This window comes from Nymphaea colorata, chromosome 6 (assembly GCF_008831285.2).
Source record: "Nymphaea colorata isolate Beijing-Zhang1983 chromosome 6, ASM883128v2, whole genome shotgun sequence".
Lineage (NCBI taxonomy): Eukaryota > Viridiplantae > Streptophyta > Magnoliopsida > Nymphaeales > Nymphaeaceae > Nymphaea > Nymphaea colorata.
Genome location: NC_045143.1, coordinates 24,473,831 through 24,498,621, shown reverse-complemented (window position 1 = coordinate 24,498,621; position 24,791 = coordinate 24,473,831). Strand labels below are relative to the sequence as shown.

The following is a 24,791-nucleotide window of genomic DNA, read 5'->3' as shown; positions in this document are numbered from 1 at the left end:
ATTGGACAAAGCAAATCATGATAACACAACTACACGATTCGTCGTATGATACACTCAAATAAATTCGTGTTTACATAAATGTTATAAGCAATCAAAAAAATTAAATGTGACAATGATAATGTATGGACTGGTTTTACAATAAAAAGACGTTTACTAAGAGATGATAAGCAGTCGAACAAAACAGATTGTGATAACGTAACTACTGGATTCATTTTTTGATACTCTAAAACAAAATCATGTTTACATGGGTGTGATATGCACTTGGAATATTTAGATGCAACGACAATACTATGTACTAGTTTTACGATAAAAAGGCATTTACCAAGAGATGATAAGCAGTCATTCAACACAGAATGCAATAACTAACTGCAGGATTCGTGTTATGATATACTGAAATAAAATCATATTTACAAGGATGCGAAAAGCACTGAGAAACATTTAATGTGACAACAAAACTATGTGGACTGGCTTTACGACAAAAAGGCATTACTAAGAGACAATAAATAATCGGTTAGAAAATCATGAAATAACACAAATGCAGAATCCATTTTATGATACACCCAAATAAAATCATGTTTACAAGGACACAATAAGAACAAAAAAAATTGTGTGATAATGCAACTACATGATTCATTTTACAAGACACCCAAGTAAAATTAGTGTTTACCAAGACTAGATAAGAACTCAAAAAAATAAAATGCAACACTATATGGACTAGTTTGACGATAAATCGTGTTTACTAAGAGGCGATAAGCAATTAGACAAAATATATTGCAATAATGCAACTATAGAATTCATCCTTAACTTCATGATGCATGGGAGGGGCAGACCCATCCTTAACTTCATGATGCAGTAAAATGCACTAATGCACTAAGCCGCATGGTGGTCTATTTTAAAGGGGTCTGAGCAAGTGCAAAGCTGAAAATTTTTTATAAGAGGAGTCAAATTATAGTTTCAAAATTTTAACTAGGTTAAAATATAATTTTTCAAAATTTTTATATAAAATAAATAAAATTTTGTAAAGTTTACGTATAAAATTTTATTTGAGGGGTAACCTGAGTCCCAACCGGCGCTGCCTTGGCTCTGCTTTTTGATGTTCAATCCTATGATCGCTCCGTCTCAATGGGGTCATGGTCTTGACCACAAAACATCCTAAGCGAGTTCTACGAATCCTCAATCCTCGAGAGGTCGGTACAAGGAGAAAGGCCGCACCCTCTCTTGAGAAAAAAAAAGGCGTGGGCATGACGGGTCCCATGCGACCCTCACCACAAACTTGGTACGGAACACGGGAGGGTACTTGTCGAAAATCGAGTTCAATGCGCGTTGAATCTCCTCTGTTCAGGAACGCCTTAACTGCAGTAATTTTTTCCATGGAAATGAGGTAGAAGCCTTTCCCGAATTCTCCCACCCCCCCATAGCCCTTAATCATCATCTTCTATATTCGCATCCAGACTTTAGCCGTTGCTGGGTTCTCTTTCCCGCCAAGACCAGAGGAGAGGGGAAGGGGAAGGAGGCCATGGCGAAGGACGACGAGGGGTTCCGCGGGGAGATAGAGGAGCGGCTGATCAACGAGGAGTACAAGATCTGGAAAAAGAACACGCCTTTTCTCTACGACCTCGTGATCACCCATGCCCTCGAGTGGCCTTCCCTTACCGTCCAGTGGCTCCCCGACAGAGAGGAGCCACCGGGAAAGGATCATTCCGTGCAGAAGATGATTCTCGGAACCCACACCTCTGACAACGAGCCTAACTATCTTATGCTCGCCCAGGTCCAGCTCCCTCTCGAGGATGCGGAGAGCGACGCTCGACAGTACGACGACGAGCGCGGCGAGGTCGGCGGCTTCGGTTGCGCCAACGGGAAGGTGATGAACCTCTGACGTGTAGTTGGTGGTTTCTTTTATTTTTGTTTGTTGGTGCTGTTCTGGGACGCTTTTGTTTGATTTCCCTTTTCTTTTTCTGATTAATGCACCCTCTTGGGGCTTTTTGATTTGGCTTTCGGAAAGCTTTCCCGTTCTGAAGCATGAAATCAGGTCTTCCTTTTTGTTGATTTTGTTGGGTTTCTTTGGGGACATTGGTGGGTTTTGCTTTGTATTGTTCTGGTTTTATTAATTTTGGTTCATTGATCTTTTGGTAGGGTTGGTTTTGGTGACCTAGGTTTAGGGTAAAGGGTGATGACGATGGGAAGGAGCGGTCTGGTTTTGTGGGCCTGGGGATCATTGGTGCTATTTTTTCTTTTCTAAAAGTGTCAGTGGCTTCTAAATTGTGTTATTGAGTTGTATTGCTATTTGTCAGTAAGGGTGTCTGAAATGGTTGATGCATCCTTCCGATTCCTGCAGCATTTCTTGGTTTTTGCTGCCTTTTAGTCCTTTAGGTTATCATGTTTTGGAGATCGACTTGATATCTATTTTACTTGTATCTTTAGGATTTAGGTTTAACAGTTGGTATATAAGGCGATTCTTTTTGTGACTGACAGGTTCCTCTCTCTCTTTTTCTCCCTTTCGGTCTATTAAGGTCAGCCCATGGGTGTTCACTTCGTACTGATAGTTTTGGTTACATGATCTCAATGAAACCTGGATTACTGGTTCACTGACCCTTGGAAATGCCTAACATCCTAGATAATAGTGATATTCTCCTAATATTCCTTGTGCTGACGTCTAGTGACAGATAGTCTGGTCTTCAGTCATACAAATGAAGCTCCAGTTCTTTCATTCATAGGAGATCTTTGCTTGTGGGGTGGAGCTGGCATTGTGATCTTGTTGGCTGTTGTCAAGGGTTTTGTTCGTTGATGTGTTATTTGCTATTTACTCTTGGGACTTATGGCATCCTAAATCACGTATACCACATGTGTGTGCATGTGTCTAAGATAAGCTTACCTTTACATGTGTACATGATGTATATGTAATTGAATTAGTGTATAACATCAAAAACAGCTTCACCCATGTCCCATGCCACATCTATGCTGCACTTTCACCCACAGTCAAGTTGACGAAGGTGAGCAACATATTTGAGAAGTCCTTAAGACATAGATGGGGGGCCTTGTTAGTCAAATTCAGTGAGTAAGAGCTAACATCGAATTTTGGTTCTATTTGAGCTTTGGAAAACTCATTGTGCTTTTCTTTTTGGGCTGAAAATTGACTTTACTGATTTCTTCTTCTAAAAGTATTTAAGTTACATGGTATCATGTATTAATTGCCACTGTCTTTTTTAAATATGATGTAGTTGTCTTTTTCAAATATAATGTAGTGCAAAGTTGTAACTCTAGTGCTTGGAGTTTTTGATTTGTCATTCCCTTTGTGTAGAATTTTTGGTTAGATTGAGTCTCAAATCCTAATACTTGGAAGAATTTGATTTTCACTTTTCAAGAATTCAGAATTCCATTGTGGATAACCTTGTATGCAACTATAATGGTTAAAGTAGTTAATTTATTTCAATCATCCTCTCTTCTTTTTCTTTATATATACATACTGCTTTTTGTGCAAGTCTCTGCATGGTTGAGGCTGTGGCAGCATTGGCAGTATATTGTGTTGCTATGGAGTTAGAGATTATGGCTTATTCTGCGAAGCATAAATTTTTTATGTCCTTGACTTCTTCATGAAAAAACTTGCATGTGTTATCTTCTGCTGATTTTCTCTTTGTTTTACCCTAATAGGCTATGTATAATTTCCTGGAAGCGCATCAAGCCTTATTGAACAGTTATATTTTGTTTTGTTCTCATTCAGTCGATATTTAAATGCTTTCCTTTTTTAGAAAGAAATAAAGTCATATTCTTATAATTTGTATGTGCTTTCATGGTGGTCACCTGATTTCCTTCAATCTTCTTCTTCACAGGTCCAAATAATTCAGCAAATCAACCATGATGGAGAGGTTAATCGGGCTCGTTACATGCCTCAAAATCCTTTCATTATTGCAACAAAGACCGTTAGTGCGGAGGTTTATGTGTTCGATTATAGCAAACACCCCTCTAAGCCTCCACTGGATGGTGCCTGTAATCCAGATCTTAGGTTAAGAGGTCACAATACTGAGGGCTATGGTCTATCCTGGAGTACTTTTAAGCAGGGTAATCTGCTTAGTGGTTCTGATGATGCCCAGATATGTTTGTGGGATATTAATGCAACTCCAAAAAATAAAGCGCTTGAAGCTCAACAGATCTTCAAGGTATGGTTTTTGAAGGTCAAGATACTATTGTTAGAGAAACTGTTCTATTCTTCCATACTGGCTCAACGACACGTCATAGATCTGACGTCTTTCTATGCACTTCTGTTGATGTACGGTCTTCTTGCAATCCTCATAATCTGAGTCCGTCTGGCTCAAGTCAAATTGTTTTACCTTCAGATCTATTTGATCATGTTTGGACCATATGGATGCATGTGTATGAACAACTTTATTATTTGTTCTAACCATTCATTTCTCAGGAGGTACATGCATGAAATGATAATTACTTTTTCTTGAAACACTTAGTGAAAAGAATTTGAAGAAATATCTGGAAAAATCACGACAAGGTATTTCTTTTCCATGTCTACTCATAAAGACTTTGCATGTACATTCGGTTAGACCTCCAAGTTAAAGGGTGTTGAAGAATTTGCTACCTGGGATGTATATCCTTTGAAAACAAGACCAGCTGGAAGCTTGTCCTTTTTCCTTTTTTTGGTTAGAGTGCTGGTTAGAGGGCCTACTCATGAAGTTTTCGCTTTATGAGTTTATACCATACGTACAAGCATCACTTTGAGTACTTTTGCCAGATTTCTTTCTCTTGGAAAAATCTTAGTAATTCAAATAGTTTGAGAATTATATAACATTTTCCTACTACTTACAAACATTCTGATAACGATAAAAAATAGTTTAAAATACATAAAAAGGAAACATACTCTAGAAGTAATTTAAAATAAAAGGGGAGAATATCCCAATATTATTACAAGAACGTTTTGAAAGTATTACAAGTTTTTCCTGTTAAAGACTGTTTTTATAACACTCTTTTCAGAATATTCTCATGTTTATGAGTAAGCTTTTGTACAAACTGAAATCTGGTAAAGTTAGTTCCACACTTATGTGAAATGCAAATTGTCATGATGTTGGCAATGTTATCAATTCTGAGTCTTCTCTCACTTTAGTTAAACCTCAATTGAACATCATAGTGTTTTCAAAGATTTGGGAGCAAGAATGACAGTGTTGGTAATGGTTAGCTTACTTAGAACTAATGTTTTAAGGCCTAGTCACTTGGGACACAGCTCATCCATTCTCAACTCTTGACTTGGTGGGTCAACTTAGTGACTCGGGCTTGGTTTTGTTAACTATTTTTTTCTAGAAAAATTTATATAACTTGTCATTATAAATAAAAAGGTTGTAGGATGACCTGATTACTTATATGATTCAGAAATAAGTCAAAATAATGTCAAGTATAGTCATAAACTAAATTATATTAACTCAGGTAATAACTAGAAACCATACAATTAAGGCATCAAACTACTGTTTCTACTCTATAATGTCATACTTCAACTTAACTGAACATTAAGTATCAATATATTAATGAACAACAACAAAAAAACGAGTACTAAGATCAAGACATTCAGCATTTATAATTAACGAAGTCAACATGTATAGATATGTTATCTAAAACTGAAATTCCGAAACTAAAAGTCCAATGCTCTAAACATTGAAATAATTATATATCTGAGGTTGAACCTAATTAACTTTAATTTTTCATTTCCAATATGCAAATTTAATAAGTGAATAGTAGTTTTAAATTTTTATATTCCAATATATAGAAGATTAACATTGCACATCAGGAATTAAGTAATTAAGTAGTTAATACTTACTAGTTAGTAACCAATTCACTACATTGGTTACAAAAATACAATGTCTATCACCAATTGATATGAAAACATCAAATTTCAAACAACCATTGTTGCAAAGTGCAGTATCTCAAAATTGAAATCAGCATTCAAGAATCAATAAAAATGTCTTCAAACTTGAGTAGTAGCCTCCAATGACTGCTTGTGGACTTCATTTCCTGAGCTGGTAATGGAGGTGATGACTGAATTAGAATGGAAGTAATGAGTACAATTTTTTTACATTTTCATTTCCACATTCATCACTACCTTCATCATCAACAACGTTGGCTTCCTCAATGTTTTCAACCTCTATCTCTAATAATCCTGAGAAATCTTTCGTTCAATACAAATGACATTCAGTTAAAAAAAATGTCATAATAAAAGAAATATAATATAAATATTCAATAGTCAAATAAGTTTATACCTCATCTCCATCTAAGCTCCTCCTTCCATGACACAGTCATCTATTGGTGTTTGCAAGTATTTATTCTTCACCTGACAAGTTTATTTCATTGCTTTCATTGTGAAAAAAAAAGAGTAAAAGCTGCAGTACTAAATAAAAACATTAGAACATGGAGGCATGGTGCCCCTGCTGTCCATGTGCAGGGATTGCAGAGACAGAGAGAGAGAGAGAGAGAGATGCCACACCAAAACATGACTTTGGGATGATGGGGGTCTGAGTGAGAGAGAGAAAGGATGAGAAAAAAAAAAGATGGGGACACCTAAAAAGAAAAAGGAGGAGAGTGGGGATGAAAATGAGACAGAGAGAGTGACTAGAAATAGGGCCAGAAAAGGGGAAAAGGAAAAATGGGAGTGGTGAAATTGGTAAATAAACTAAAAGAAAAAAACTTCTCTCTAATGGTGTAGTCGTTGGAGCCAGTATTTTCTCTGGTGCAGTCACTGGAATCATAGTTGCTGGAAACTGGTTGACGAATGCAAAAACAGTGTTCCCTTGATGGAAGGACCCTCATCATAATGAAGACAATAAAAGTAGGGAATCTCAATGGTATTTGTAGTATATATGTATGCCAACTTACCATAAAAATTTGCCTTTGTTCCTTTTTACAACGGTGCTGGTAAACCAAACTCCCTGCATTGTAAATCACTCATGACTCATCCTGAATTCGTAGAGGCGCACATGAAAACATGGCAAGTTTTGTCCAAGAAAAAGTGAAGAACACTCCCTCAAGTCTTTCATGACTTGTGACTTGATTGAGTCAGTCTAGTCTTGGCCAAGTCATGCTGAGTTCTAAACGTAAACGATTCCCCCTATTGGGTTGACCTGATAGGAGGCTGAGCAGAGCAGTGACAGCCATGTCAACGAGACTTGGCCATATGTAGACCATTGCTTGGAATGGTACTGGATGATTTGCAGTGCTTGATTCTGGCTTAGCACATGCAATATCTCTTGCTAGTTATTGCATTGGTAAAAATAAATTGGTCTAAATTTCTCTTTAATTGTCAAATAAGCCATGTTCTTTATTGGCGTTAGAAATCAGCATAGACATGCCTGCCACAAGGGCATGCTTGAATCGCTTGGAGAGTTTATATGGGTTGCCTGAGTCTTGGAAAAATTTTCCAAGGTAAAATAGTCTGTCTTGTCTGGCTTTCTTTCTTCATCTTCTTTTTCTTACAAGAAGTCCATTCAAGGAGAAGTTGTGCATGGGGAACTTCACCCATGCTTGAATGGATGTTCCACATTGCAGACATTCTTCGTTTGAAGTGAGGAAATTCATGTGGTTTAAAACTTGACAAGCTTTCTATCACGCCAGTAGATTTTTACTGTCTATTTGGTGATTTTAATTTGTTGATCGTCACTTAGGAAACTATTCACAATAAACATGCTTTATACACATAATTCCAACACAAGATAATTAACTTTAAGAAAATTTCTTCCATGTACTGCATTCCAGTGGCTGTCCTATAGGTTTAGGGATTTTGCTTGTAGATGATGGAATTCCAAGGTAATGTAGTATCTGCAGAACATGTGATGAAGAGTGATTCAGGGTCGTGACAGTTTATTCATGTTACCCTCTATTCCATTAGATGTTGTTTGTAAGAGGAGCCATATACTTAAGCAGATAAGATAGTTTTTTGAATGGTTGATGCTTTAATCTTCTTTATATTGCTTCAAGTTCCAAAGATAAGTGTGGTAATGAAGATCTTAACTACCTAAACTAATAGGTCCATGAAGGTGTCGTTGAAGATGTTGCATGGCACTTGAGACATGAGTATCTGTTTGGTTCTGTTGGTGATGACCGCCAGCTACTTATCTGGGATATGCGTTCATCATCAGCCAACAAGCCAATCCAGTCTGTCATTGCTCATCAAGGTGAGGTAAGTATAAAGATCACATTCATTGGCAATTCCATTTTTTATATTGTCAATGACTCGTGGTACATTTCACTTATTTAATATTTATGCATGCACACCTAGACATGGTTTAGATGTTATCATTTTGGCCTTTGTTTGAACTGATGAAGCTGCATTTTTACTCCCTAAGTAGGATGTGCTCATTCAAGGGTTTTTCTATTATTCATTCTAGTACTTTCTTTTTTTTTGTTGGGGGGGGGGGGGGGGGTGTGTGTGCCTTGTGTGGTGGGTAAGATTGCAAAGGAGTTGCCTTATGTTCTGTATGGGGCTTGGGTGATGTTATTTTTCATTTTTAATCCATATGCTAACATATGAAGTTTAATACATGCAAGAATGATAAAGTTTGATTGGATATGTAACAGTAGCTCAATTGTTGCTGAAGTATCACTTTGGAATTGGATGACTTTTTTCTTATCTTATGTGCTGACATAGTACTGTTCTAGTTGGTTTGGATCTGATACCTTCATTAGAACTATGAAATTGAGTCATATAAAGTTATAAACTATATTTCAAGTGTAATTCCTCAGTAGTTTAAAGGCCAAAGCTTTATATTGGATTTCCCGTAAGTAGACTAGGATGACTTTAAATTTTTTTCATATCATATACCTATACAGAGATGTATTCTCAGTTGGAAATGCAACAGTGGAGCTTGCAAATTTATGTAGGGATGGCAACTTGTGTTTTCTGGAAATTTTAGTGTGGGCTAGAGGAAAATCTTTTCACAAATTTATATGTCATTGGTTGTGAGTCTCTTGCTGAAAATGACTTCAGAACATGTGAATATTCTCTAAAGTTCTCCTCTTTGTTATTCTAATAAAGGAGAATCAGAATGCTTTGGGCAGGTAGGTAATCAATCTCAATTAGGTGTTTTAGATCGAGTGGTACACTTATCTGCTTGCCTGTGCTAAATGACAGATTTGGGCAAGTTTTTCGTAGTGTTACTATGCATGAATTTTTTTTTATCTAGGTACAAGGAGCCTCTCTGACCTACTAACAAAAGCATGTTTTTTGGCATATTATCTATATATACAACAACTGGATTAGGCTATGAGGATCTTGGTCTTGGTGAAAACGTGCTCTTTATAGTCAGAAAAAATGAGGTTTTTTTAAAAAAAAACAAGCAAAAAAATACGGTAAAAAAGTTAGCCATTTAAACTTTTTCAAAAACACTGTTTTTTTTTAAAAGACGTTAAAATGAAAAAAGGGAAAAAACACTTTTTTCCATTTTTTCCTTTTTTCAATTTTTTTAATATTATACTGTTTTTTTTTTCATTTTCTAATTTTTATTTGTTATAAATCTACTTACTTTTTGTTGTTTCTGTTGTTAGCTGTCACATGAGTGCAAGGTGCGGGTGCCAGCGTGGCACATCCCAAAACATTTGGGTACGGGGCTGTGGTGAGGGTATATGTATAATATATTTATTTTATATATATAAATGTATGTATTCAATATTCATAATATACATATATAATTTTAAGCTTGTTTCTTAGTTTAATCTGTCCTTTTTTTTTTACTTTTATTACTGTACATAAAGAAAAAAAAGGAAAAAGAGAAGAAAAAAATAGAATAAAAAATATTTTGAACATGCATAAGAGAGGGTACGGTTGGGTTGCATGTCGGAGCCGCACCTGTATCGCACTAGAGCACCAGCGTCCTGTTTGTTACAGCTGGCTGTCTTAAGGAGAGAAAAATAATCTAATTAACTAACCCTAATCTTAGTAATAAAGAAATTAGGGCAGTGGTAGAGACTAGAGACTACACATAATATCAACCCAAAACAGAAAAATGTTTAAAGAGAACTCCTTACTATTAAATATTGCGAATGACCGTCTAGAAACTTGAAGTCTTCTAATTCAACACTCTCCCTCAAGCTTGAAGTCTTCTAATTCAACACTCTCCCTCAAGAAATTGATAACAAGATCTACAATTGCAGTTTTGAATGAAAATTGTGTGGCATGAATCAAAATATGAATGAAAAACAAGGCAATAAAAATCAAACACTAAAATTAACACATTCAACATGTACAACTATTTAATGATTAACAAATTTGACATATATGTTAATATTATATAAAACTAAATCCAAAAGTAGAGAGTCCAATGCCCTAAAACTTGAAATAAATACACCCTACAAGAAGTTAAACCTAATTAGTTTTACCTTTTCATTTATTATATGTAACTTTAATAAATAAACAGTAACTCAAAATTCTTGTATTTCAATAAGTTAGAAGATTCATGTCAAAAATTAAGTAATTAATAAACAAATGACCTTGTTAATTACAAAATACAAAATTTGTCACTGGACTACACCGAGTCAAACAAATTATTGCGAGTCAAACCGAGTTTCAGCCGAGTCATGGCCCAGTTAGGTTGAGTTATGGCCGAGTCAAGCAGAGTCAGACCGAGTCATGGCCAAGTCACGGCCAAGTCATGTTGAGTTTTGACAAAAAGCGAGTCCCCTTACTGGGTTGACTCGTTAGATGTTCGAGTCAAGCAGAGTCAACGAGTTGACTGTTAGAATTTATAATGTAAGTATACATACATGTTTTGATATCTACTATCATATATCTTAAACTCCTAGCAGTTTGATGTATGATTTGTATATATAAATATATGTGTGTATACATAGGACTTCTTGTATTTATTTTTCTTTATTTTTTCTTTATTTTTCGTGCATTTTTCTGAATTTTTTTCCTTTTCTTATTTTACAAAGGAAATAGCTGTTGGGAGTTCCCAACGGCTAGATTTCTAGCCGTTGGGAGCTCCAACAGTCTTTCCTCTCCCTCCTTTCTTCTTTATTTCTTGTCTAAATAGGGCACTTGGGACCCTTATTATTATATGGCTTTTTAGCCTTTTTTTTGTATACTTTTGTCAAGATTAATACATTCTTCTTCTCCTCAAGATTGAGGTTCTTTGTGTGTGCTATTTATTGAAGTTATTGGAAGCTTCAAGAGTGTTTCTCTTGAAGCATTTGTCTTGACAAGTTTGGGCCTGATTTACATGGTATCAGAGCCACGTTTTAGCTCTTCGTCTTGCTGTCCTTCAAGGTTTGAAGTTTTCAGCACGTGTTCTTTCTTTGGAGCTGTGAAGCACTCCAAGTGTTCGATATATTGCTAGCTGCGATTTGACTCAAGGAGGTGCTGTTTTTTCTCCTTTTGCTGGCTCTTGGAAATTACTTCCTGAAGATTTAAAGTGATCTACGTGACGGGATTGAGCACATCTTATCAAGCTTCCGTGGCTGCCAAAGTTGTGACTGTTTTCCTAGTAATATCTTCCCTCGTGGCAGCAAGCTCTTCATATTTTTGGAGCTACCCTCTTGCTGTTTTGTGGTGGCTGATTTCGTGGATTTTTCACCAACGTTGAGAGTTGTTTTGACACTACTTTTGTGGCTACATCAACTTCATCTTACAAGGTACACATTATGGATGATAGAACTTCTACTCCTCTCCCTAAACTTACTTCATCAAATTATGTTTCTTGGGCAAAAACTATGAAACATTTCTTTAGAAGTAAAGGTTTATGGGGACTTGTTGATGGTTCTAAAAGTGAACCACAATTAGTCCTAACCAAAACCATAGATGGAAAAGCCCAAGAACTAGATGAAGTAGAAAAAGATAAGGTCATGAATGAATATGAAAGAAAATGGGAAGAGTGGAAGATAGGACATCATAAGATTATCACATGGATTATTGCTTGTGTCGATACTACTACTATGGGCCAAATAGCAAAGCATAATTTTGCTCATGAAGCTTGGGAATTCCTCAAGAAAACCCACACTATGAAAGATGTAGCTTACATGTGTAATCTTCAAATGAAGATTGCAAGTCTCCAACAAGGAGATAAGTTTCTTAAGGAGTATGTTGGAGAAATGGAACAATTATGGGATGAACTTGCCCTATTTGAAACCGAATGGTATGATCCAAGAGACATTGGAGTAAGGGAAAAACAAATCCAAAGAGAAAAATTTTATAAATTCATTCTTGGTCTTAGATCGGAATATGATGGAGTCAAAACTTCCTTGCTCCATAGGCATAAAGTACCATCTATGAATGAAGCTATAGCGGAGCTTCAAATGAAAGAAAATAGACTCAATTTTTCTAAAGAAAAGAGTGAAAGTGTTCTTGCTACCTCAAGACCTGGCGCTCATATGAGAACTTATAGGCCTCCTCACTTTAATCGAAATTATGAGGATAAAGGCAACAAGAAGATTATATGTTTTCATTGTCAAGAAGAAGGACATACTAAACCTAGATGTCCTAAATTGAGGAAATTTGATAGAAAGACAAGTATGGCTGAGACAATGTATGAAGAAAGCAATCGATTTGACATAGACAAGCTTGTAAGTGCTCTCCAACCAAAGCTTATTGATGCTCTTCAACCACTTTTCAAAGGTGGAGGGGCTTCTCCAACTTTTGGAGCAACGGTGGCATCTACACCATCAAGTAAGTATTCTTGGATACTTGATTCCGAAGCTTCATTTCATATGACCCCTTGTAGTTCACTACTTACCGAATGCACTAAGGAAGAATCGTGCCCTTTTGTTAAAACCGCCGATGGAACTCCTCTTGAAATCAAATATGTTGGGAATATTGATCAAAATTTTAATTCAAAAATTTTCAAAATACCAAAAGTTAGATTTATTCCCAAACTTAACTTAAATCTCTTGTCGGTTTCTCAAATAACCAATCATGGATGTGATATTATCTTCTCACAAAATAAATTTTTGATACAGGACCATCTTTCCAAGAGGACGATTGGGGAAGGTTCTAGGAAAAATGATCTCTACTATGTGGATTATTTGGATCTTTCCAAACCTACTTGCAATGTAGTCAAGAAAAGTGATTCAAATTTGGCATCAAAGACTTGGGCATTCAAGTGTAGGAAAAATGTCTTGTATCCCTTTTTTGGAAGATAAATGTAAAGAAATGATCTCTTGTGATGATTGTATTAAAGCCAAAATTAAGGCTTTACCTTTTTGAAATAGAAATTTTGTTGCAAAAGCACCCTTTGAATTAGTGCATTCGGATGTATGGGGACCCGCTCCTATTATGTCTAAAGGTGGTTTGCTTTATTATGTCATTTTTGTGGATGATTACTCTCGATATGCTTGGGTTTACTTTCTTAAACGCAAATCGGACGTATTTATGAATTTCAAAAACTTTTACAACATGATCAAAACACAATTTGTTGCAAACCTAAAATTTTTAGAAGTGATTCCGGGGGAGAATTCATTTCCAATGAATTTGAAGAATTCCTAAAGGAAAAGGGAATTATACACCAAAAATCTTGTCCCAAAACCCCCCAACAAAATGGAGTTGCCGAAAGAAAACATAGACATATTCTTGAAACAACAAGAGCTCTTCTCATATCAAAAAATGTTCCAAAAATTTTTTGGGCTGAAGCAATTCTAACATCAATCTATTTGATTAATAGAATGTCCTCTAAAGTTTTAGAAAACATTTACCCCTTTCAAAAACTTTTTAATTTGGAGCCAACTTATAAAAGATTTAAAGTCTTTGGTTGCAAATGTTACATTCTAAATGACAAAAATGACAAACTTTCATCTAAGGCTATTCAATGTGTCTTTATTGGCTATTCTGAAACTCAAAAAGGATATAGATGCTATGATATTGAAAAAGATAAGGTGTATGTTTCAAGAAATGTGATATTTTTAGAAGAAGAAAATGACTTTAATGAAAATAAATCCAAGCATGAAGATGATTATTCTTTCTTATGGATAAATGATGATGAAGATAATGATGATGATGATGTTTTGCATTCTTCGTATGATAATGCTTTAAATGAGGTTGATAGCACTTCTTTTGCTAGGACTCCAAGAGAAGTTATAGTCTATAGGAGAAGGTCTCAACAAAACACCCAAGATCCTCAACTTACTCTTAGGAGATCTCAAAGAGATATTCATCCACCTCAAAAATTTGTCTCCTATGAGTCTTTTTCCTCAAAACATAGGGCATGTTTATTAGCTATTCACTCCTTTGATGAACCTTCATCCTATTTCGAAGCCAAAACTAACCCACATTGGACTGAAGCCATGAACAATGAACTTAAAGCCCTTGAAGACAATAAAACTTGGGGCATTGTTTCTCTTCCCATCGGAAAAAAGACAATAGGGTGTAGGTGGGTATATAAAGTCAAGACTAGAAGTGATGGGTCACTTGAAAGGTATAAAGCTAGACTTGTTGCTAAAGGATATGCTCAAGAATATGACATAGACTACGAGGAAACCTTTGCTCCTGTTGCTAGAATGACATCCGTCAGAACCCTAATGGCCGTTGCCGCCATCAAGCAATGGACCATATATCAATTGGATGTCAAAAATGCTTTTTTGAATGGTTACTTAAATGAGGAGGTTTACATGGACTCACCCCCTGGACTTGATTTACCTAAAGGCAAAGTTCTTTATCTTAGAAAGACACTGTATGGTTTGAAACAAGCTCCAAAAGCTTGATTTGATTTGTTTAGCAATGTTTTTTTTTCAAGGTTTTAAATCATGTTTTTCTGACACTGCTATGTTTGTTAAAAATACTGCTATAGGTACAATTGTGTTGCTTTTATATGTAGATGATATGATTATTACAGGTAACGATGCTAACGGAATTATGCAGGTAAAGGCTTTCCTTAAGAATGAATTTGAAATGACTGATTTGGGTAAACTAACATATTTCCTTGGTATTGAAGTTGCTTATAGTAGGAGAGGATACTTTTTCTCACAAATGAAGTTTGCCAATAACATTATAAGCAGATCAGGAATCATTGATGACAAGATAGTGGACACTCCTGAAGCTTTAGGAGTAAAGATGAAGATTGATGATGGAGAAATTTTAGAAAATCCCACCCCCTTTCGTCAATTGGTGGGCGCTCTCACATATTTATCCATCACAAGGCCTGACATATCACATGATGTACATGTCATAAGTCAGTTTCAACAAAGACCCACTTCTGTACACATGGGGGCTGCATTGAGGATTGTTCGATATGTCAAACACTATCACTAAGGGACTTTTTCTATCCTCCTCATCAAACTTGAATATGATTGCCTATACTGACGTTGATTGGGGTGGAGATCTTAATAATAGGCATTCCACCATTGGTTTTTGTAGGTGACTCTCTCATTTCTTGGAGATGCAGAAAACAACATAAAGTCTCTCTATCTTCAACCGAAGCTGAGTATCGTGCCATGGCTACCACCACGATGGAGATTGTATGGTTGAAAAGCTTATTGAAGGACATTGGAATTGACCTCAATGAAGCCACCAAGCTCTACTGCGATAATAAAAGTGCCATCTACATTGCTAGCAATCATACTTTTCATGAAATGACAAAACATATTGAAATGGATTGTCACTATGTGAGAGGAATATCTTAGCAGAACAATTGATCTATCTTTTGTCCCTTTTGAATATCAACTTGGAGATTTCTTCACCAAACCACTTGCTTCCGCAAGATTTCAGTTTCTTCTTGGCAAACTTTCGGTGATTACACCGTAAGTTTGAGGGGGGGTGTTAGAATTTATAATGTAAGTATACATACATGTTTTGATATCTATTATCATATATCTTAAACTCCTAGCAGTTTGATGTATGATTTGTATATATAAATATATGTGTGTATACATAGGACTTCTTGTATTGATTTTTCTTTATTTTTTCTTTATTTTTCGTGCATTTTTCTGAATTTTTTTCCTTTTTTTATTTTACAAAGGAAATAGCTGTTGGGAGTTCCCAACGGCTAGATTTCTAGCCGTTGGGAGCTCCAACAGCCATTTCCTCTCCCTCCTTTCTTCTTTATTTCTTGTATAAATAGGGCACTTGGGACCCTTATTATTATATGGCTTTTTAGCCTCTTTTTGTATACTTTTGTCAAGATTAATACATTCTTCTTCTCCTCAAGATTGAGGTTCTTTGTGTGTGCTATTTATTGAAGTTATTGGAAGCTTCAAGAGTGTTTCTCTTGAAGCATTTGTCTTGACAAGTTTGGGCCTGATTTACATTGACTCAGCGAGTTTTTAGACACTGCACAAGGTTGAAGAAAAATGATTGGGTTAAACATCATTTGCAAAAGTGTTGTGAACATGATTTGTCATTAATCATACTTGTAACAATAATAAGTAGCAATCAAACTCAATTAATCATATTTGATATTTGATAACATGATAATAATTAGCATTTACTATGATATAGCTTAGGTGAAAGCCTAAATGACAAAACAAATATAAACTTTTACTATTTATATATACAATCTGCTAAAAGCCTAGAACAGACTTATGTAATTTAAATTTTGTTGAAATATGGTTAATATTAGTTACTAAACAATCAATCAATATTAATAAGAACAGTGATAAGGATCAGTAATTTATATATGTAATAGATTTTAACTTATATATACAACAGATTATATGACAAACGTATACTTGTGTAGCAGGCTGGTTGTAGACTTGTATACATAAAACAAATTGTATAATAAACTTAGACAAGTCTGGTTATATATAGATGAAACAAGTTATGCATGAGCATTACCAAGCAAACAGATTTGAGAGCAGGTGAACAGGAAAAAAAACTGAATAAAAACCTAGAGTTATGTAACACATTAATATTTACGGATTATAAAACTTAGGAAACAGTATATAAGCTATGAAGCTAGGAACCCGTGTTATCTGTATTGTATGATATAGAGACATATTGTATGATACATACGCCTATGATACACATTTTTCATGTGCATTGTAGGTGTATCAGCCATATTTTATGGTACGATAAGACCGATGCAGCCAAGATCTTACGATAGGGTGCAATTTTGAAAAGAAGCTCTCCATTTGAAGCACTTTTAAGAGGTCCAAGAAGGAGAGTTTTTGTTGGCTTTAGAAAGAGAATTTGTCAAACAAATCATTGATTTGAGGGAGAAATACTAGTTTCAAGTGAGATTTGGTCATAGGAAACCCATTGTTTTGGAAAAGAGGGCCTTTTGTGTTTCTTTTCCTAAAAAGATATACAATCTCTCAATTTCAAGTTTTACATACATTTCTATTGTTTTCTAAAGTTTATCATAGGTTTGCATTTATTTGTTGAAGATATTTGTTTTATTTTCTTACTGTGTTGTTAACATGTTATGGCTTATGAACGATAAGTCATGAATATTCATTACATATGTGATGAGTTTTTTTTTATATAGAACACTTTTCATGATTTTTTCTGAATTTTCTGAATTTTTCTGCTTTTGCCTATTTTTTATGAATTAACAAATAATTTTATGATATGTTTACAATACATGATGATACGTTACGATACAGTATACAGGTCGGCTCGGCCTATACACGTTAAGGTACACCTTTTATGACATTGCTAAGAATATTAATAGATCTTGATTCTACCTAAGAGAGACGAGAGAGAGAAATATGGGGATCGAGATGTAGATGATGGAGAACGCAACTTGAAAGAGAGGAGAGCAATGTTGTGAGGCCCATGAAAGAGAAGGAGAGACACCTGATGCTATTTGGAAGATGGCACCCGAGAGAGAGAGAGAGAGATGTGATTGTTGGTGATAGTGGAAACCAATGTTATCTGTATCGTATAGGTCAAGAAAACCTATACGATACGCTGTTTAAAGACGATACGCGTCTGTATCGTACACGTATCGCACGATACGTGCGATACGGGGGCCGTATCGTACGATACGGGTGATACACCCCCGTATCATACGATACGGGTTAAAACACAAAATTTTTTATTTTTTAAAGTTTAAACACTCCTCCCTCTCTCTCTTCTTGTATTTAAAGACTCCAAGAGACGTAGGAGGGAGAGATTTTGCACATTTTCATCAAAAATAACCAAGGATTCATCGATTTGGAAAATATTATCGTTAAATCATGAAAGATGATAAGTTGATAACTATATGTTTTGAACTTATAAAATTGTGATGTAATATAAGTCCTAAAACTCAAAGTCCTAAGACTCTAAGTCTTAAGATTCTATAAAATTTTCAAGTTTAAAATTGTGATGGATGCTTATTATGTTATTTTGAATATCTAATTTCTAATTTTTGAATGCGTTGTTGACACACATGAATGTTCCTTATGTATGATGATCTTTTTTATATTTGAATATATTTTTCTTGATTTCTGATTTTTTGTTTATTTTTTCAGATTTTTAATAATTTTTCTCTATTTTTTCTGATTTTTAAATATTTTTTAAAATTAAAAAATTAATTTTATGATACGCTACGCTACGTTTACGATACGTTACGATACAGCGTATAGGTCAGCCCGGCCGATACGCGATACGCTACGCCTTTTATAACATTGGTGGAAACAACAGCCTAAGAGAGGAGACACTGGATGCCACAATGGAGGATTCTCATCAAAGAGAGGAGATGTGCTTGCGATGGTGGAAACTGGAGCAGGCTGTGTTGCCTCCTTGCTGGTCATTGGTAACCAATGGAATGAGAAAAGGGTAGCGTCACCCAAGTGGGAAAGAGGAGATACAGAGATAGAGGGAAATTGAACCCTTTGTACCAATATTATTTTTTTCTAAAGCTAAATGGAAGATAATTTTAGACCTCTGGAAGTTTTGCAGCATCCAATTAGTGTTGGGATGAAAATAGCTTCATATTGATTCTTTCCTATGCCACACCTGCACCCTCACCGAGTCACCTCGACATGGGCTTGCTTCTATTTTGGAGTGTCCTTGTTACTTAGAAGTTAGAAGTTAGAACAAGGTGCTGGGTTAAGCTAGAGACGATATTGTCTAATTTTCTTTGGAAGCTACAGAAAAACCTTTCCAAGTGCATTTTGTGGTTAAATTATTTCCTGGCTCATCACTTTGTTAATTCTGTTCCTTTATGGAACAGAAAAATAGTTATTTTTTGTTTGTCACTTGAGAAATTCCTTGTGCTAAAAAACTTTGTGGTAACATATACCGTTGCTAACACAAGGCTGAGAATATTGATTTACTAGTTTTAAAATCTATTCAATGCTTTTCTATGGATTAGTTTTGCAGTTGTACACAACAAGAGCTGCACGAAATCCTACAAGTTGTTTAAAACCTCTAACTATCCTTTGCTGTGTCATGGACCATGGTCTATGAGATATACATTAGTAGAAGCAGATGGCAGACAGACTGTGAAAAGGCTGTTGTCATGATTTTCTGAAAAATGTCTAGATGCATCAATGCCAGATGTCTTGCCTTTTTTGTTTCATTGGTGGAGAAGTATGATATAATGCTTTGCTCTGACAAAGTCAAAATTTTTAAACAGATGTAACATTATTTCTCTTTTTTGCATGTTTGGTGTTTCCTTATATCTATTTATTTGAGTGTGTCTTTATTTGTTTGTGCTGATAATCCTGCATGACTACACTATCACAAGTCAAGTCATGAAATTGTGCTTCATTCTCAAATCTTTTTGATACCTTCTGATATTTTGCAGGTGAACTGCCTTGCTTTTAATCCATTCAATGAGTGGGTGGTTGCAACTGGATCAACTGATAGAACTGTTAAGCTTTTTGACCTTCGGAAGATCAGTACTGCGTTGCACACTTTTGCTTGCCACAAGTAAGTAAATAGGAAAAACTTTAGCAACTTGCTTGCCTTTGGCGTAATACTAAAGAAAAGAAGAGAATATGTCTTGTCCTCAAGTTGTTGTATTTTGTATTCTAGTACAGCAGTTAAATATTCTACCATTGCATCATGGGCATGGACCAACCGTCTTTCCCTGTTATTGAGTTTTTCTGTGGTAACTTGCCCTGAAATTGAACAATTTATTTTTCACCGTTAAGATTCCTACCCCAAGCACAAAGAGCTTTGTATCCCTGAAATACCCCTCTGTCGATGGAAATTGGCCTGTCAATGTTAGCCATTGATGACTTGAGAGAGAGAGAGAGAGAGAGAGGGACTTCATGAGAAGAATTCCAACAAAAAGTTAAAAACTCATAAATCATTACAGCTCATAAGAAGAAGGGGAGGTGGAGAAGAGAGAGATTCAAATTTTAGGAAGATAGTGCTAAGATTTGCTGGGTCTAGATTTTCTGACCCACACCCGAGCGTGATATATGTTAGATTGCATTCTTTATATGGATATGGTTGTAATTCTGTTTATATGATTTGAGGACATTATTGTCCCATATTATATCTGTGTAACATATATTAATTAAATGAAATTAGGCCACACCTCTTGCATTGAGAACTGTGGCTGTTCTGCGTCTCTTGTTCTCCTTTCTCATTATTCATTGGGAGCTTGTAATTCCTTTTGTGAGGTCATCTGCACAAAGTGACCTGCATTTGATTCCCAAGTCAAGAAAATCCCTCTTTTCTTCTACAATCTTTATTATATCCAGTGTTTTTCTTTTATCCTGTTTCTTGTTTCCCTGATTTGCATTGGATTACTTGTGGCAGATACATTTCTTTTTTCCCATTAAGATTCAAAAACTCCAAGTTGTCTGCCCCTATTTTTTAGATTTATCTGTCTTCGGTTTCCAAAACCCTAATTATTTCTCTCTTTCTCTTTGTCGTGGGCTTTCAACCCCTAAACTGTCTGCCTTTCCTTTAAAATTAGATGCTAGCTTTCAAACTATAAATTGTTTCGTTCTCAATCCAAACCTTAAGACCAAAAAGCTAAATTGTTAGACCATATGGTATTCTGCCAAAAGGTTTGCTATCCTCCTCAAGTTTGTCTGAAATCTAGGACACAGCAGAAGATTTACTTGAGATTTCTCATGTACTGCAGTCCCATAACTAGCTTCAACACAAAGAGATTAAATCTGTCTCCTTCTATTTATTTGAAATCTGATGTGATATTTTGTCTTCTTTTGTTTCTCTTTATTTCTCATTGCTTTTGTTAATTTCTCCAATCCCGATCAGATTTTCTTCATGAATCAGTTTTGCATTATCTGATTGGAGATCTGGCAGCATGTCTATACTTAAAATTTAAACTAATCTTGTCAAGATGGGTGACTGAAAAGAAAAGGAACCAATCCTTCGGTACAAGAAGGACTGGTTATCAGCCACTAATAGACTCCATTACCATTGCATACTAACAACACTTGTTCCTGCATACCAACCTCTCTTTCTTCTTCAGTTCAATATCATGGATTTTTCTATCTTTCCACTCGGGGTCTTTCCTCAAATTTCCCTAGCCAACTTGTATTTGAAGAATTCTGATTTTTTGATTTGGAAAAGACAAATTGTGTCATTAGGGGTCAGAATCTTTCTGGGCATTTGGGTGGATCGAGTCCTAGCCTCACACAGTTTATTGTGAAGAAAGAAAAGGATAATAAATCTGCTGCTTTTGCCAAATCATTTGGACTCCTTAGTAGACTGATGAAATGGTACTAGGCTTTGGTTTGTGCATCGACTTTACCTTGTTTTTAGAGGTGTCGATAACGATTCTGGCTGATTGCTCAACTGCAGAGTTATGGAATACAACGGTTCAAACCTATTCTGAAATATTGGAAGCAAGGATTCTGTATCTTAAGTAGATGTTTGAACTTTTGAAGGGATTAACATCTATAATGGACTATTTGAGCAAGGTGAAGAATGTTGTGGATCAAGCAAGTGAGGTCTTGGGTAAAGGCAAGGTGTTGCAAATACTGAGTGGCTTGGGTTCAGAACATCACGTTGTCACTACATCCTTATTATGTTTGCCAGTTTTGCCTACTTTTAAAGAATTGCTTACCAAACTTCTGGAACACAAGATGAATTTGAAGGGCATTACTGATGATGATAATGGGCAGTCAGATATAGTGTCTTGGCTACAAGGATGACTTTGTTAAGGGTTATGCCTTCTGTACTTTCTTTGTGTTATATTTTTGGTATTTTCTTTATATTCTTTTTTTTTTTGTGTATTTTTGTATTTATATATTGTGTTCTTTTGTTTTAAGAATGAAAAGACGAACACCTGCCTGAGGCATATGCCTCAAGCAAGAAATGTTCCTGGCAGTGACGCGTGCTCTTCACCCGCTCAAGTGCATGCCTCATGTATGGAACTGCCTGAGGCAATAGCCTCAAGCGGTTTTTTGCTAAAAACGAATTGAGGTGTACGCCTCACGCCTTGAAGCATAAGCCTCTAACAACACTAGTTTGTAGTATTGCAGCATCTGCTTGCACCAAACTGATAATTTCACTTTTACTCTCATTGTCTGTTGATGCATGGCTCAGCAATGCACGCTTGTATGCCATCGAAAGTGGGTGATTTAGGTAGCCGAATTCAAAACCATAACTTGATATTACAAGATGATGACAAATTAACTTTTTTCCCTTGATTATTGGGAACCATCATCTCCATTGCACGTAATCCAACATCTCAGCTGTCATGTAGGTTTCTGTCCTTGTGATTCATTTTTTTGTTATTGGAAGAAATTAAAAAATCAGTATCCAAATTGAAGTCTGTCATTGTGGTTTTTTTTTCTGTTTTTATTCTTTTTGTTAATGAATTATCCTGTTCAAACAGGGATGAGGTTTTCCAGATCGGATGGAGTCCAAAAAATGAAACTATACTTGCGTCATGCTGTGCTGGCAGAAGACTTATGGTCTGGGACCTCAGCAGGTTATCCCTAAACAATCCCACTTACAGTAAACCTTGTGCTTTATGTTCCATCTGTTTCTTACATATATGGAGGTCAAAATAGAATGATCCATTTTCCAGTTACCTCTTTCTTGAGTTTGACCTCTTGTTTCTCTGGTTTAAGGTTAGGTTTAAATTTCATAGGATGCTTCATTTTCTGCAAATGAGCTCTGCAATGTTGTTCCTGCTTTAACTATGTCCGTGATAATTGGCACCATGTGAATCCATAAATATGGGGAGGTAAAGAGTTTTTGGTCTTCCAGAATACAAGCATTAAATCTTAATTTCGGAGTATAAAATATTGGTTTAAAATTACAATGAAGTTGACAGAAACAATTAGGTTCATTCCTATGTCATTGTTGATTGCTGCCAAGGGAATGTCGTGAAATGATATTTATGTAATTCTGTTTCTAAATGATTATAATACATTGCTAATTTGCTTAAAGGTTACGGTTTTGAAATAGCACCTGCAATTACAAGTTCAGTAAGAAATTTTGTGTAACTCCTGCCTGGTGTGTCTAGAGCTTGGGAGAATAGTTTGTTCTTTACTTCTCCTTGGAGCGTCTGGTCTCTTTGGCTTTTGCCTTTTGTATCCTGCCAACCATCACCCTTTTTGTGTTATTTATTGTGCCAATAAAGTTATGTAAATTCAACTGATTTTTTTTTTCTTTTTTTTCCTGCTATAGGATTGATGAAGAACAGACACCAGAGGATGCAGAGGATGGACCGCCAGAGTTACTGTTTATTCATGGAGGGCATACCAGTAAGATCTCAGATTTCTCGTGGAATCCTTGTGAAGATTGGGTAGTTGCTAGTGTTGCGGAAGACAACATTCTTCAAATATGGCAGATGGCTGAGAACATATACCATGATGAAGATGACTTGCCAGCTGATGAGAGCGCAAAAACTTCGTAGTTCTCTTGACTTTTGACGTGAATTTTCGGAGATCTCATTGCTTGTATCTTTTTTCCACCTTCAATTTGTGTCCTTATTGTAACATGTAATTTGCTTTAGGCATACTGAGAAGCTTGTTGAGCATGGTACATCATGTCGATGGGCATTCCTCTTATTTCCTGCCCCACTTTCTTAATTGGAAAAGGTCAAAAGTTCCCTTAGGCTAGTGTACGACCTTTATTTATTAAGGCGGGATCTCAGAACCAGGCAATGCGCTCTCCTTTTTCCTATTTCTATACGTGAAAGATGGAAATTGTAGGAAGGAAATGTTTAAGCCGTTGATGAAGTCACATTTGACAATTATGACTCGCAGGGAAAGCGGTACATAATACCTTATCATGTACTTAGTTTGTCTGAATCCGATATGACTATATTCTTGCTTCAGTTATTTGATTTTGAATTTTTCGTTTCCCCGGGCTTCTCCCTCTTCTTTAAACAACGAGAGTTAATCTTTTAGAACGTGTTGAAAGTGCTGACGTCTGTCATATCTTGGTTCTGCAGTATATTACTAGTTTGTCTGCTCGGCATTGTTTTTGGGCAAGTTATCAAAGGATGAAGATTTAAATGTTGTGTTTTTTCTCATTTTCCTGCTTTATATGTTTATCGAAGTATTGTGTCTCCACTGTGCCCAATTGCTTTCAAATATTGCCAGTTTAGCCACCTATATATGATTTCATATTAAATTTTCAATATTTTGTGTTGAGTCTCAAATCATGCTTAATTGAAAAGCAATCATGTTTTCTTCTTTACTTTACATTTTTTAATGGTTATATTTAAAGAGTTTCTTTTAAAACATACCTTTATTTAAAACAGCCAAATACGAGACATTAAAAATCGATATGAAAAATCTCTATTAAAATTTTAAAATTATAAAAAGCTAAAACCGACCATACAACATCTCTAACAAAATACTATATTGTATGAAATTTCTCGTTGCCAGAATGTGTTGCCCCTCTTGTTTTTTTTCCGGTCCTCAAACATTAAATGGCGACCTTTTAGATATTCTTGATAACCAACGTCGTAGATCAAGGATTTGACTTTCATTAAAGACGTTCTATTCAGCTT

General features: G+C 35.6%; 1 protein-coding gene across 1 annotated transcript; it reads left to right on the top strand.

Annotated features, from left to right (window-relative positions):
- Positions 1-1,346: 1,346 nt before the first annotated feature.
- On the top strand, positions 1,347-23,887 carry LOC116256260 (WD-40 repeat-containing protein MSI1). The gene is made up of 6 exons (XM_031632570.2): positions 1,347-1,861; positions 3,828-4,154; positions 8,012-8,164; positions 19,641-19,765; positions 22,659-22,754; positions 23,459-23,887. The coding sequence occupies exons 1-6, from the start codon at positions 1,517-1,519 to the stop codon at positions 23,685-23,687; spliced, it is 1,275 nt and encodes a 424-aa protein (XP_031488430.1). The 5' UTR covers positions 1,347-1,516; the 3' UTR covers positions 23,688-23,887.
- The last annotated feature ends 904 nt before the right edge of the window (positions 23,888-24,791 follow it).

Excerpts from the sequence above, each read along its gene's own strand:
- LOC116256260 (XM_031632570.2), top strand. The coding sequence starts at position 1,517 with ATGGCGAAGGACGACGAGGGGTTCCGCGGGGAGATAGAGGAGCGGCTG. Across the intron at positions 8,165-19,640 it reads TCATTGCTCATCAAGGTGAG|GTGAACTGCCTTGCTTTTAA; the intron begins GTAAGTATAAAG and ends GATATTTTGCAG. Across the intron at positions 22,755-23,458 it reads ATGGTCTGGGACCTCAGCAG|GATTGATGAAGAACAGACAC; the intron begins GTTATCCCTAAA and ends TTCCTGCTATAG.